Source organism: Mustela nigripes, chromosome 10 (assembly GCF_022355385.1).
Source record: "Mustela nigripes isolate SB6536 chromosome 10, MUSNIG.SB6536, whole genome shotgun sequence".
NCBI classification, from domain to species: Eukaryota; Metazoa; Chordata; class Mammalia; order Carnivora; family Mustelidae; genus Mustela; species Mustela nigripes.
The window spans coordinates 40,001,544-40,016,397 of NC_081566.1; the positions used below are offsets into that span (position 1 = coordinate 40,001,544).

Sequence of the window (14,854 nt, forward strand, 5' to 3'; positions counted from 1 at the left end):
CGAGTCAGTGAGTAGCTTGGAACCTTATTTTACTCCCCAGTGTCACCTGTTTCCTCTGGAAGCCAGACGTGGGGAAGGGAAATAAACCTTCTCCATAGAGCTGCTTCTCTTTAGTTTTGGGGTTTTAGGGGAAATTCTCAGGGTTTCGTTTTCTTGCCAGCTCAGTTCCTGGAGAAAGCAGGACTAGTTAGGAGTTCCAGAGTTTCACCTCGGTCACCAGTGTGTGCAGTTTGTTTACATTGGGTTATGTCTCTGTCCTTGCTTTGCTGCTACTTGTAATATTTGGGCCAGAGTCAGGGGTCTTGTTTTTGCTTATTTCGTTAGGAGTTGGGAGAAGATCATTCTGTCATTCGTTTTCAGTTAGCTCTTTACTTGGGAAATTTCTTCTGAGCTGATCTCCCACCTCCCCCGACCTACATGCGCTCTGGCCAGGCACTTCACCATCCAGCACAGACACTCATGCTCATTCCCACCTCCCCTCCTCTATGCCCCTGTTACCTCTGCCTGGAATGTCCTTCCCTCTGCTTGTCCAGATCACCTACCCTTCAAGGCTCTGCTCTGGATTACCACCTCTGTAAAACCTTCCCTAACTCCTCTGGTCTTACCAGTCTCCCATCTCTGAGCCTGTCTACAGCTCTCTCCAGCTATAACAAAAAGCTTAGCCTTTAATTATATGTTGTCTACCGCGGTTTGCTGTTGGCTCCCCTAAACGCGTCTGGCCACTGAGTCAGGCAGGCTGGGTCCTGGGGAGCAGGACCATAGAAGAAGCCTCAGAATGGAGCCCCCCTGACATCAGGACTCTCTCCAAGAGCTTAGTGGGAGCCTGCCTTAGCCTTGGTCTTGGGCATTCCTCTTGTGTTTTCCTTCAGTAAGAAGTGAAAACCATATAGCCCATGGTTGATTCAGCCTTGGGGATTGTAACTTCAGAAGTCAGTCTTGGCTAATCATTTTGTCCCTGGAGACAAAGGGCTGGACCACTGGGGTCAGTGTGTTCATGCTTCTGCCTCCACCTTCCGACTTAAGCCACTGTCTGCTTTCTGCCCCCGCCCCGAGCCCGATGCTGTGGGCACCCATTCTGACGTGCCTTTCCTTCCCACACAGGCATCTTCATAACAACCGCATCCAGCATCTGGGGACCCACAGCTTCGAGGGGCTGCACAATCTGGAGACACTGTGAGTGCTGGGATTGTGGTGGGGCCCTGTCCTGGTGAGGAAAGCCTGAACGCCTGGAGGCCGGGGGGAGGCTGGCAGAGGGAGAAGCCAGCGGGACTGGGGTGCTGGGCACTGGCTCCAGGCCTACTCACCCACGTGGCCCTCCCTGGCGTTCTCTCTAGGATGCCTCTCTGAATGCATTCCTTTTTCTTCAGGTGGGTGGAATGTGCCCTCTGGGAATTCAGGGTGGCCCAGAGAGGGAGAATCTAGGATCCCTGCCAGCAGAGACCACCGAAATAATGAACATTCCAGATAGGAAAGCCAGAAGAATGAGGATCTTGAGGCTGGGGACTGTAAGGCTTAGGGATGGGGATGGGTGGACTCGATGGCAGTTTTGGCACGTGTTTCAGAGTGGCTGCTGATGGAAGGGAGGGTAATACCATGGACTCATGCCGGCATGGTTGGCCAGTCGATCTAACTAGCCAAATGATTAATGGGGAGATGGCCCATCCAGCAGTCCAGCCTGACTATAAAAAGCACCCAAGTTGTTGACTCTCAAAAAGCCATATTATTCACACATCATCATCCTGGAATTCAGTTAAGGTCAGAACGCACCCAAACCCTCCCATCATTTCCTCTGGAGTCCCGCCAGCCCCCACAGAGTGGGCTGAGTGGGCCCCATTTGAGCAGACAACTGGCTGGGCTCTCTAAGCTTGCTGGCCATGCCAGCTGAGGTCCAGCAGTTCCCACAAGGGAGCTGGCTGCCACAGCCACCTGGTGCAGGCCACCACCGCCAGGGAGAGAGGGAGCCCCACCCCCACCCCTGCCCCCGTCCCCAGTCACTGAGAGTGAGCCATTAAGGTTGGGGCAGGGCTCACGTGTCAGGGGCATGATCACAGTCACCGTGCCTTTGGCCTCCCCTCCTCCACCTCCTCCCTCCCCGCCCAACACCCAGACAGCACCCAAGCTCCCAAGGTGAGGGATTTTTCAAGAACCAAAGCAGCCCAGGAGAAAATGCCGGGAGACAAGCTGTGACCCAAGGAGGCAGTGGTTTGGGGAAAGCCATTTGGCAAGTCTAACCCAGGAGGTCTGGGCTGTCTGCATCTGTGGTTGTGGAGGGGAAGGGAATAGGGAGGCCGAGACCAATGCTCTGCTCCTCTTTCCGGTGGGCGGGAGACCCAGGAGCCCAGTTGTTCTCTTGGGCGCAGCCTGGAGCAGGAGAAATAGCAGAGCTGGGCCTGGCTTTCCCTGTGCCCTCACTCTGCCGCTGACCAAGTGCCTGGGAGTGGGGGGTGGGGGGATGTGCCCCAGCCTGGAGTCAGGAAAGTTGGAACCTCTCCCCACCACTGTGCGTGACTTGGGCTCTGTGTTCTCTAGCCTCCACAGACAGCCGGCCAGTGAAAGCCGGACACTGTAGCCCACTCCACCAACACACTAGCAACTGGAGGTCCAGGGAAGCGACATGGCATGCCCAGAGTTACTCCCTCAGTTAGGGACAGAGCAAATCTGGGATGTGTTAACTGAGAAAATGCCCATGGAAGCTCCTAGCTTATTGCCCTGTGCCCCTCAGCCATCTGAGTCGACTGTGAATTGTGCAAGTCTACTACGGCTAGGTGTTTGGGGTCAGAAGTGGCCAGGGACCTCTTAAGGCCCATGCCACCGATACCACCCTCTCTCAGGAGATATGGGAGTGGGGGGGGTGGAGTTTGGAGCTGCTGGGCATCAGCAGAGTGGCAAGGAGCCCAGTGTTATCTGCCCTGGGGTGTGAGGGCTGTTAGTTCTGCCGGGAAATCCAGTGGGGAGGTGGCACACATACTGGGTGTGGGTTGGCACCTCTAAAAAGCCACCTAGCAGCTATTTCTTCACTTTTGGGGCACGCTGCCTAATTCTTTCTCAATTAGCCGCTGGATTGCTGCGCAGGGCATTTGGCTCAGCTGGTGCTGGCTTAATTACAGAGCAATCCTGCCGCTAAGTGCCCACTGTACCTTTCATCTGTGAGAGTGCTTGGCTCCGTCACACAGAGCCCAGGGCCTGTGCCCACTGCCCAGATGCAAAGGCAAGGCGAAGAGACAGGAGAAAGCCTTATCGCCAAGTCTGTGGCCCTTAGCATCTGATACCTGGGGCTCAAGCCAGTTCTACCAGCTGTGGGACCTTGGTCGAGGCATTTGCCTTCATGATTCTTAGTTTTCTAATCTGCAGTGTAATACCACTAACCACCCTGATCTAATGGGTTGATGTGTGGATTAAATGAGCTGATGTGTGTACAGTCCGTACAGAGCCTGGGAATCTGTTAGGAACCTGCCCTGCACTCCTTTCTCACCCCCACCCCCTCCTCTGAGGGCCTCAATCTCCACAACACAGCTTCCCTCCCTGCCCTTGAGGGATAAGCTCTTCTTCCAACTTTTGATCTCCAATTAAAAAGGGGAAAAGCGTGTTCTTTATCCTCTATCCCCACCCCCCAGCATTTGCTGGGGGAGCCTGCAGGGGCAGCCAGATGTGGAAAAGGGGCGGAGTGGCCGGGAGAAAAAAGGAGAAAGAAAGATAGTGAAACCTTTTAATTGTTGCATAATTGGCACACTTTGCAGCCTCGGTTATTACTTTGGAGCTTTTCATGTGAGCGTCTTCATTGGAAGGGTATTTGTCCCTCGGGCCCCATAAATCTCTGCCACTTAGACCTCTCTCATCTCCGCAGCAGGGGAAGATCAAACCCCCCTAGCCGGAGCTGTGGTTTGGCTCTGTCTGCAGGCTTCTTTGGGGGAGAGCGGCTCCCAGTCCTTCCACCTGGGGAGGTGGGGCCAGGTACGGGCCGGCGCATGCGTGGTCACACAGCCATCCCCTACCGCACGCAGCGGGTGATGGACATGCACAGTGCACGCGCCACCACGTGCGGGTGTGGCTCGGGCCCTCCATGCTCTTTACCGCACAGTGCAGCACTCCCACCTCACACCCCCGCGCAGCACACAGATACCTGGTGTAAACATGCCTCGCGGCAACACGGTCTCGCCTATGCCCTCTGCTCTGGAGGTCAGGCCGCCTGGGTCCCACCCCTGGTTCCACTTCTGCAAGCTGGGTCAGCCACAGCAAGAAGCCACACCTCTGCGAGCCTCGATGCCCCTGTCTGCACAATGGGCTGCATCCGAGCCTGAGGAGTGAGTGAGATAAGCAGGCACTGTATTCTCATTTATTCCAAAAGAACCAAGCTAATCCAGGTGATTTGGGCAGGGCCCAGGGTCTGGGTGAGCAGAGCAAAGCATGCCGACTCCACAGGCCCCAGGCAAAAGCCTTACTGCAAAGGGAGAAGCTCTGGGACCTGGATCCCATTTTTCCTGATGCCTTCATCATCATTCCCGACCTTGCCAAGAAATCTTAGCGGGTGGGAGACAGGATGAACTCTGTCCTGCCCCCACAGCTCCTTTCTGCTTCCACAGTGAGGGTGTTCCACCCCTGTTGGGAATTTCAGAATCAGAGAAGAGCCAGCCCTGAACCCTTGAAATACCTTTTTCTTCTACTTTCCACATCAGACCAAATCCAGAGATTTGGGACGAGTTGCCCAGATTTCTGCAGTTTGTAAGTGATGATGAACCACTAGAATCCAAACCTCTTGCCTCCTAATACATTGCTCCACATAACCCTAGCTGCTGTGAGGTCAGATTAATTACAGGACTTCCCAGACTGAGAAATAAGAGAAAGCATGACCAGGAACAGTTCTGGGAAGGTTCTCCCAGGAGATCCCAGGGACTTGAAACCAGGCCCTCATGCCCTTAGGTCAGTTGCCTGGAGATCCATGCTCAGAGACCACAGGATGCTAGTCAGAGGCTGTCACATCATGATCCTTGAATCCCCAGCCGTACCTACCAATAAAATTTGTGCTAAATACGTACATATACATACATGCATACATACAGCCTGGCAAATGCAATTACAGCCCACAGGCCCGCCCCCACTCCCTAGATCTGGGGATCTGATGTCTGTATCTTGGGTAGAACTCAGAGGGGCAAGGCCTAGGAGGGATCTGGGGATAATCCATGGATGGATCTGGGGACAACACGCCTCTCCACCCTTATTCCTGGGCAACAATATCTGGGCCCTGTTAGAACCTCATTGAACACATCAGACCCTATTGGAGCTCCTGTGCTGGCTAGACCTCTCCGCCTTTGGAGGGGAACTTGGGGTCATAGTAGGAACAGAAACCTTTTGTACAAATCAGCCCCAGCATTCAGGGGTCTGGGAGGAGAGGAGAGCAAAGCAGGAACTTACAGAATTCTGCCTTATAATATAAGATCGTGCATTCCATGTAAACCTCCTTTGGTGCCAGATGCCCCAGTGAGCTGCTTCTACAGAATACTTTTATTTCAGCGGCAGCTGTGGCTGCAAAGTGTTCCTCTGTCTCCATGTCATTGAAACCACCCCTACCAACATATTTTGCTCTAACTTGGTCCTGAGAGGATCTGACCACCTCTCAGTCCTGGGCCTGATGGTCAGCCTTTGGCCTGGGCGGAACAACCAAACAGGTCTCCCCTGGAGGCTTTTCCAGGGCTCGGGGACATTCTAGAGTCGAACAAGGACTGGACTAGAATTAGCACACCTGCTTTGAGATCCACATGCCACCAGCACGTGACCTGTGCGAGTCCCCTGACCTCTCAGGAGACTCAGTTGCCATCAGAGAAAAGGGGGATGATATTTTACCATTCATAAGCAGTATTTACAGTGCCTGGAACGCTCTACATGCTTCATTTATGTTGGTGTTCTCTTTCTTGTCCTCCCATTTAATGCTGGATAGACAGCAGTGGGCCACCCCCCCAAATTAACTAATTAAATAACTTTTCTTTCTTTCCTTTCTTCCTTCCTTCTTCCTTCCTTTCTCCCTCCCTCTCCTTCTCCCCCTCTCTTCCTCCTCCTCCTTCATTTGACCTTAGGTCTTAGGGTGGCAGGGAGGGTATTGCCCAGAGGTGTCCCTTCGTAGCAGTCCATGGGTGACTCATCCCCTCTAGAGGGTAGATAGAAGTTCCCAGGAGTCAGGGCATGGCTACTGTATAGTTTCCTGTGGCTGCCGTAACAAATCACCACAAATTTTGTGGCTTAAAAACAAAACCCAGAAATGTATTCTCCCACAGTTCAGGAAGAGGCCAGAAGTCCAAAATCCAGGTGCTGGCAGGTTTGGTTCCTTGTGAAAGTTTGAGGCAGAATCTGTTCTAGGCCTCCCTCTCACTTTTGGTGGCTGCTGGCGACCCTTGGCATTCCTTGGCTTACAGATGTCTCTGTCCTTCCAGACTCTGCCTCTGTCCTCACATGGCCTTCTCCTTGTTTCTTCTTATAAGGACACTTGTCATTGGATTTAGGGCCATCCTGTTCATCCAGAATGATCGTACTTGAAGATTCTTAATTACATCGACAAAGGCCCTTTTTCCCAATAAAGTCATAGTCATAGGTTCCAGGGCTTAGGACTGGGACATATTTTTGAGGGAGCTACAGTTCAATCCACCGCAGCTGCCTCTGAGGCCGGGCTCTCTTGAGCAAAAGCGTGGGTAGGGCAGAGGTTCAAATGAATCTTGTCAATTTTCTTTCTTTCTTTTTTTTTTTTTTTAAGATTTTATTTATTTATTTGACAGACAGAGACCACAAGTAGGCAGAGAGGCAGGCAGAGAAAGAGAAAAGGGAAGTAGGCTCCCTGCTGAGCAGAGAGCCCGATGGGGGGCTCGATCCCAGGACCCTGAGACCATGACCTGAGCCGAAGGCAGAGGCTTAACCCACTGAGCCACCCAGGCGCCCCTCAGTTTTTTTTAAGACACTGCTGATCATCACACCGATAATTCCCTGCAGTTAAGAGAATCAAAAGTAGTTTTGTAAAGGCTGTTTCACCTCAGAGCTCCCTTATCCCCACGCCCACCCCGTCCGGCAACCACTTGTTGAGGAAAACAAGGCAGGAATTATGCATCCTTTGTGTTAGAGGTGAGGAAACTGAGGCAGAGAGGGTTTGACTCACTCATTTCATTAAAAGCAGGGACTTAAACCTGAGTTTCTCTGTCCTTGGCGCAGGTTCAGCCCATCAGACCACACTGCTTCTCCAGGCTAACCCTGTAAGAACCAAGGACCTCTTTCCTCGCCAGTTCTTAATCATCTTACATTTGTGGGTTTATTAACTGCAAATTTGTGGGGTTTTGTGGCTTATAGAGGAATTTATTGTTCCATATAAAACTTTTTTTCTGGCTTTCCCCGCAGAAGCACTAATGACTTCTCAGAGGCAGAAAATCGAGCTGCCCAGTGAGTTTGTGTCGTGTTCTCATACCGTGACACGTTATCATGGGTTCTTCCCGGTACCGCGTTCCCGTGCCCATTACCCTGGTCTTTGGGGTGACCAAGGTCACCATTCTTGTCACTGGCAATGGGGCCAAAGCTTCTACTCTCAACTTCTGCTGCTCCCACAGGCACCCTGGCCAGCTGGTTTGCAGTTGGGGGGTGGGGAATAGGAGTTTAAGGGGGCGGGTGGGGAGTGGGGCACTGGTGGCACCGTGTTGGAACCACTTAGCAACAGGTTCTCTGGTAGACACCATGGAGAGGAAATAAGTTCATGGCTGATCTTTAATATCTGTGGGAAGGAGGAGCTGGTAAGAATGAATAATTACCAGGGGCACCTGGGAGGCTCAGTCGGTTAAGCGTCTGACCTTTGATTTCGGCTCAGGTCATGATGTCAGGGTCGTGAGGTGGAGCCTCATGTTGGGCTCAACACTTCGTGGGGAATCTGCTTGGGATTCTCTCCCTCTGCCCTTCCCCTTGCTCTCTTTCTCGCAAATAAATAAATAAATCTTTTTTTTTTTTTTTAAGAAACAATAATTACCACTCTCTTTTCTGTTTCTTTGGATTTTCTCATTCCATAAACATTTACTGAGCTGATAGTTTGTGCCGGGCTGTCACATGAGCACTAGGGAAGCACTTATGAACAAGAAAATTGTGGCTCCTGCTATCACAGAGACTAAGGGTTCTAGATCAGGAGTCCTGACTTCTTTTTAACTTATTACTCATCTACTGTTGCCAGCATTCTGACCTCATCACGCTAGCTCCCCAGAATCTGACCACTCACCCTTCGACGGCTACTGTGCCGGCCCAAGCCAACACCCTTCTCTCATCTGGTCCCTCTGCCTTCATCCTTACAATCTCTTTTCAACGCAACAGCCAGAAGGATTCTTTTAAAATACAAATTAGATCATGTTACTTTTCTATTCAAAACCCTCCGGTGGCTCCCCAACATCCTCTGGAAAGAAGCCAAAGTTCTACAAAGTTCTGGACAAAAGCCTACAGGCTCCACAAGGTCTCAGGTGATGTGACACCCTGCTACCTCTCTGGTCTCACCCCTTCCTCAATCTACTCCAGTCCCAGTGGCTTCCTTGGATATATCAGATGGACATGCTCCTGTCTCAGGACCTTTGCACTGACTCTTTTTTTGTCTGGAATATTCTTCCTACAGTTATCCACATCTTTCAGGTCTTTTCCCACATGTCACCTTTTTAGCTAGGTCCTCTCTGATCACTATTTTGCAACATTTCCTATTACTCTTCATCCCCTTTTCCTACTTGATTTTCTCTATGGAGCTCACCAATCTGATAGCAGTTTTATCTGTCTATCTAGGTGGCTTGTTGGTTGTCTGTCTCCCTCCTCTCCATGAGGTGTTTTTTTCTTTAACTTTATTTATTTATTTATTTATTTATTTATTTATTTATTTTTAAAGATTTTATTTATTTATTTGACAGAGAGAGAGATCACAAGTCGGTGGAGAGTCAGGCAGAGAGAGAGAGAGAGAAGCAGGTTCCCGCTGAGCTAAGAGCCCGATGCGGGGCTCGATTCCAGGACACTGAGATCATGACCTGAGCCGAAGGCAGCAGCTTAATCCACTGAGCCACCCAGGCGCCCCTAACTTTATTTATTTGACAGAGAGAGCACAACATGGGGAGCGGCAGGCAGAGGGACAGGGAAAAGCAGGTTTCCCACCAAGTAGAGAGCCCAATGTGGGGCTTGATCCCACCTGAGCCGAAGGCAGACCCTTAAGCAACTGAGCCACCCAGACACCCACTCCATGAGTTTTTGTAGCCCCTGACATGGTGCCTGGCACGGGGAAGGTACTCAATAAATACTTGTTGAATATATGAATGGGTTTATGGCCTTTGGCAAGTCCCAGCTCCTTCCTCTCTGAGCTTCAGTTTCTTCACCTGTGCTGTGAGGGCAGTGGATTCCCCAGTCTATAGGGTTCAGCCCGGCTCTGATCATCCATACTTAGTGCCGAGTGAAGTCTCCAGCCCAAACCCAGAGAAACAGATGGAGAAACAGAAGCCCTGAACATGGGCCGAACCCACTGGGATGGTCCCTTATCCTTATCCTTGCCATAGGGATAGGTACCCCTGTTCATTCCCCGTAAGCCCTATGATTGAAGCCCAGGACCCTGACATTAGACCAGTGAACTGAAGTCACTAGCACAAATCCTCAGGCCCCATCCTGCTTGGACCAGGGCAGTCTCAAAGCTGTCAGCTCACTGGGCGCCTGAGTGGCTTAGTGGGTTAAAGCCTCTGTCTTCGGCTCAGGTCATGATCCCAGGATCCTGGGATCCAGTCCTGCTTTGGGCTTTCTGCTGGGCCAGGAGCCTGCTTCCCCCCACCCCCTTCTCTCTCTGCCTGCCTCTCTGCCTACTTGTGATCTCACTGTCAAATAAATAAATAAATAAATAAATAAATAAATAAAATCAAAAATAAATAAATAAATAAAGCTGTCAGGCCCCCTGCATTAATGGGCCCATGACCTCCAGGTGAGGGGGGTGCTGCCCCAGGGTCCGCCCACATCTAGAGGATGCAGTTCTGTTGTACCATTCCTCCGTGTGGCTAGGGCTTTTCTGGGGAGAGTGGTGGGAATATTAAATATCCACGTGCCTTGTTTACATGTGGGGGAAGTCTTTGGTGGAATATGGCAATCATCTTTGGAAGACGGTTACGCATGGTCTTCCAGCTGACAGGACACGGGCTAAGGGAGGAAGGAGACGGGGTGCTTGAGCTCAGGGTGAGGAACTGTTCCTTAATCTTCAGGGCAGCTCCACTGTGGCTCCCTGGACGCCCGGCCTGGACAGTGGGCCCTGCCATTTGCATAGTCCAGGCAGAAACCGGACCCCCGTCCACTTGGAATCTCACGGAGGAGTCCCTCTCGGGAGCAGATTGGACTGTTCCATGCCTCCCTTCCAGGGCTGGGCTTCTCTGATCCCAGGTGCTTCATGAAGGTGCGGCAGCAAGCGACGGCAGGGGCCGGGGGCAACTTTCATTCCAACTGGGGCTGCTATGACTTCAGGTATTTTCTCAGTTTTCTTTCTGGCAGGGAAGTGAGTGTGGGTGGAGGGAGGTTAGGAGGAAGGTGTGTCTGTGTCTCTCAATAGAAACTGAGGACAATTTTACTAATTGCTGCATTTATTAATGGGTGGCCTTTTATGTAGGTTGTTTAGAAGGTAAAACAATGCTGTTAGTCATAAAGTCTTTGTTGGTTCCTGGCTTGCCAGGTCATCTGCCCCGAAGCATGTGGAGTCAGATGGAGATAAAGGCTCAGTCTGCAAGAGTGGAAGAGCAATTAAGCCACGGATTTGTTGCCCGTCTTTGTTACAGGCCTTTGGGAGATAAAAATGGCTCAGAGTTTACAATCAGGAACGTCTGTGTTTTGTGTTTCACACGGGGGAGATAGCCTCACCTGCATTCCTCCATGTGCCCTTATCTGTGATCTGATTTAATAAACACAAATATTAGCCTTGAGAATAAAAGTGTAAGCGGAAGACCAATTAATTATATTAATCCTCCTTTATTGTTGTGAAGAGTAGAGAGACCAACTTGTGTGTCTGCTGTTGCAGTGTCTGATGAATAGAAGCATCTGTTCTGGTGTCTCGTGTCTAGTAAAAGGAAGAGAGGGAAAGAATTGGCATTTTTTATTTTTTTTTTCTTTTCTTTCTTTCTTTATTTGTAAGAGCGAGAGAGAGCACAAGCAGGGGGAGTGGCAGGCAGAGGGGGAAGCAGGCTCCACGCTGAGCAGAGAGCCCGATGTGGGACTTGATCCCAGGACCCCGAGATCATGACCTGAGCTGAAGGCAGACCTTTAACCTACTCAGCCACCCAGGCATCACAAATCGGAATTATTTGAATAACTACTTTGTGCAGGCTCTGGACCTGGTGAACAGAGCAGCCTTATGTAATGCGCATTCCTAATGTATAGATGAGGACCAAAGTTAAGTGCCTGCTTCAAGGTGATCTGTCAGTACATAGAGGACAAAGCTCTTTCTACTCTAAAACCGGTAACACACAAATGGACATCTAGCCTTGTAACCAACTGGCTTTGACATGCATGGTGGCACCCAAAGAGACTGCCACAGGAGTTTCTTCCCCTGGGGGGAAGCCTGGTCCTTCCCCTCCATTTATCCTCCTTCCCAGTCTCCCTAAAATCTTTTTTCTCAGCCCTGCTACTTGGAGCCTAGCTGGGATGAACCTCTGGGTGGTCTATAGAAAAGATGTTAAACCAAGAGCCAACAGGCCTAACTTCAAATCCAAGCTGTGGGATTTGCCATGATTTACCTCCTCTCTCTGAGCCTCCATGTCCTTATCAATAAAAAGAAGACTCTAGACAAAATGACTCTTAAATCCTGCTATCTCTGCTTGAAGGCCATGGTGAGGCTCCCCAGAGAGCTCAGGAGTTGGCCATTTCTGCACAGCCAGATGGGAAGGAGAAAATTGGGGATGTGGATCCTTGAACAGCTTGGGGCTTGGGTCACCTCTTTAGCTACTTTTACGGAGGGTGTGGGTCTACCATCAGTTTTGATTAGGTTTGCCTGGAAGCAGCTGAGCAGATGAAGGGGGCTATTAGCCGTGGACAGCTGCAGCCTCTGGACTGAATTCTGGTTGGAACTGAAAATGGTTTTTCTTTAACCTCAGCCCTTCTCTGCCTGCTCCCAGCTCCTGGGAACGGCATACAGAACAATGAACTCTTCCTGGGCTTCTGGCTGATTCTGGACTATTAAAGATAAAAGACTATGAAGCCATGGATGAGTTGTCCAGCTGAAGTTTAGGGCGTCCTACACCGCCCTGCAATGCAGGAGTCAGACCAAATGAGCTTGTGCCAGGAAAAGTCCTTCCTGCGAAGCGATTGCCAAGAGGTTGCATGATAGCTTCTAATCCCAAGGGGCTGAAACAGTGCCCGAATGCAGCCAGCCACAAAGGCCAAAGCAGCTTCCATCTCCAGGCCTTGACAATATGGTCATCCTTGACAATGACTATTTGCATATGTGGCCCTGTGCCCGGGCTTCAGGAGACCCAAAGGGAACCCACGTGCTTCTTGATGGCGATAAGCTTCCTGTCTCATGGGAAGACACTAAGTACACAGATAAGCCCATGCTGGACTCAAGCTGCCTGGGCTTCAGTCCTGGCTCTTCGGTCCTGTGCCCAGATTGCCTCTCTCTGTGCCTCAGTTTCTCACATGCAAAATGAAGATGGTAGTAATATCTACCTCAAAGGGTTGGCACGGGAAAGAAATGAATTAATATCTTTATATAAATCACCCAGAATCGTGACTGTTCCATAGTAATTACTGTCATTATTATCATCATTATTACCACCACCGCCATTATTACCAGTCTAATGGTAAGCATGTTTCTGGAGAAAACCTCAGAAAAGCATCAAGAGAGTAAGTGATTCATTCTGACTGCAGGCATGGGGTTAGGTGTGCAAAGGAAGGGTATTGACTTCAAAGGGGGCTAGGATTTCGACAGCTAAGTGGGGGGAGGGGGAGGGTTCCCAGGCTGCGAGCATATGAGGGGCACCAGGAAGCACCCAAGGCTGGGAAGACACGTGGGGCCGAGATGGTAGATGGAGCTGAAGGTTGCATGCGGCATCACAGCCCACTGAGGAACTTGAACTTTGTGCTGTAAGTAATGAGGAGGCCTTTTCAGATTTCTCAGCAGGAGAGTGACACAGGCAGCCTGGCATTTTAAAATGGTCTTTCTGGCAGATATGTAGCAGCTAAGAGTATGGATTCTGGACTCACACTGCCAGGGTTCAAATCCCGGCTGCGATGCTGACTGAATTAGTTAAGGTAGGCTAAATTGTGTGGCAAATAGGCCAAAACATGTATGACGGCTCAAACATAGTAGAAGTTTATTTCTGGATCATATAACAGTCTGAAGCGAGTATTTCTTCTTGGCAAGTGTCTCTCTTCCATGTGGTGACTAAGAAACCAGGGATCTGCCTTCTTAGGATCTCACCATCCCCATAGCCTCACTGTGTTTGGTATCTAGCTAGTGGAAGGGTGGAGAGACCATGGAGAGACCATGGAGACAGCCTGGCTATTTAAAAATCCTACACTAGGAGTCAGGGGTTGGGGTAACTGGGTGATGGGCATTAAGGAGGGCACATGACAGAATGAGCATCGGGTGTTGTACATGACTGATCAACCACTGAACTCTACCTCTGAAACTAACAATACACTATATGTTAATTAATTGAATTTGAATAAAATAAAAAATTTTAAAAAATTTTTGAAAAGTAAAAATCCTGCACTAAATGTGAGACAGATCACTTCCGCCCACCTTCCATGGGAGAGCACACCCACCACGAAGAAGCCTGGAAAATATCCTAGTCCCATTCCTGGCTGTTCCTGCCATTACTCCGGGATGGTGATGTCCAACAGAACTTTCTGTGATGAGGGAAATGTTCTAACTCTGGGCTTCCAATACGGTAGCCACTTGCCCCATGATATTTTGAGCCCTTGAAGTATCCCTAGTGAAACTGAGAGATGAACTTTGAATCATACTAACTTGTAATTAATTTACATTTAAACAGCTACACATGGCTGGTGGCTATGGTATTGGGCTGTGGGGCTGTAGAGAAAGGAGAGAGTGGATTTCGGTGGAGAGAGAGTGGTTTCTGGCACAGCAGTTTAACAGCTGTGTGATTGGGCAACATATTTAACATCTCTGTGTCTCACTTTCCTCAACTGTAAAATGGGTATGATAGTGGTATCTACCTCTTAGGCTGTCATAAGGGTTATGATATCATTCAGGCACAGCACTAAGTGCCCGGCACATAACCAGCGCTCAACCAAGGTCATCCTGTGGATGACTTGGAGGCAGGGACTCCGGTTAGTCCTGGAGCTATACCACGTCTCCACAAAGCCCTCCTGGTCTTCCCAACTCTGTGTGATCTCTGAAGGTTCAGCATCTGCCACCTTGTGCCAAGGCCACTCATTGTCTCGTGCCTTTGTCCTGACTGGGCTGTTTGTCGCCCATCTCTCCACCTTCCACTTTCCCCAGCAGAATTCTCTGCATATTTTGAGCAGGTAACAAACATCGATTGAACTGAATTGAATCCATCAAGGGCAGAGAGAGTCGCAAAGACATGTTCCCTGGACAGTTAGAACCCGAAGTCACATCTATTGGGCCCCAGATGTAGCAGGGCTTTGCTACTTACCCAGGTCATTGAATGCGTGTAGGTGTCCAAACGGGAACATTCAGGCCACCCCCCTGGTGTGTAGTTTGCAGTATTTCTTTTAACATTTGCACAGTTTTTATTTTCCACATTACACACACACACACACACACACACACACACACACACACACGGCCATTTAGTTCACATGCCTTTACTCTGTGTCTTTTCCCACTGTCTGGTAGGCCATCCCTTGCAGAATTCCTGTCCAGAAG

General features: G+C 50.2%; 1 protein-coding gene across 1 annotated transcript in view; it reads left to right on the forward strand.

Annotated features, from left to right (window-relative positions):
* Nucleotides 1-14,854, forward strand: part of LGR6 (leucine rich repeat containing G protein-coupled receptor 6) — a 116,369-nt gene that overhangs the window by 78,844 nt on the left and 22,671 nt on the right. Inside the window, exon 6 of the mRNA XM_059414077.1 lies at nucleotides 1,102-1,173. Within this exon, the coding sequence (XP_059270060.1) occupies nucleotides 1,102-1,173 (72 nt within the window). The remainder of the gene's footprint in view (nucleotides 1-1,101; nucleotides 1,174-14,854) is intronic.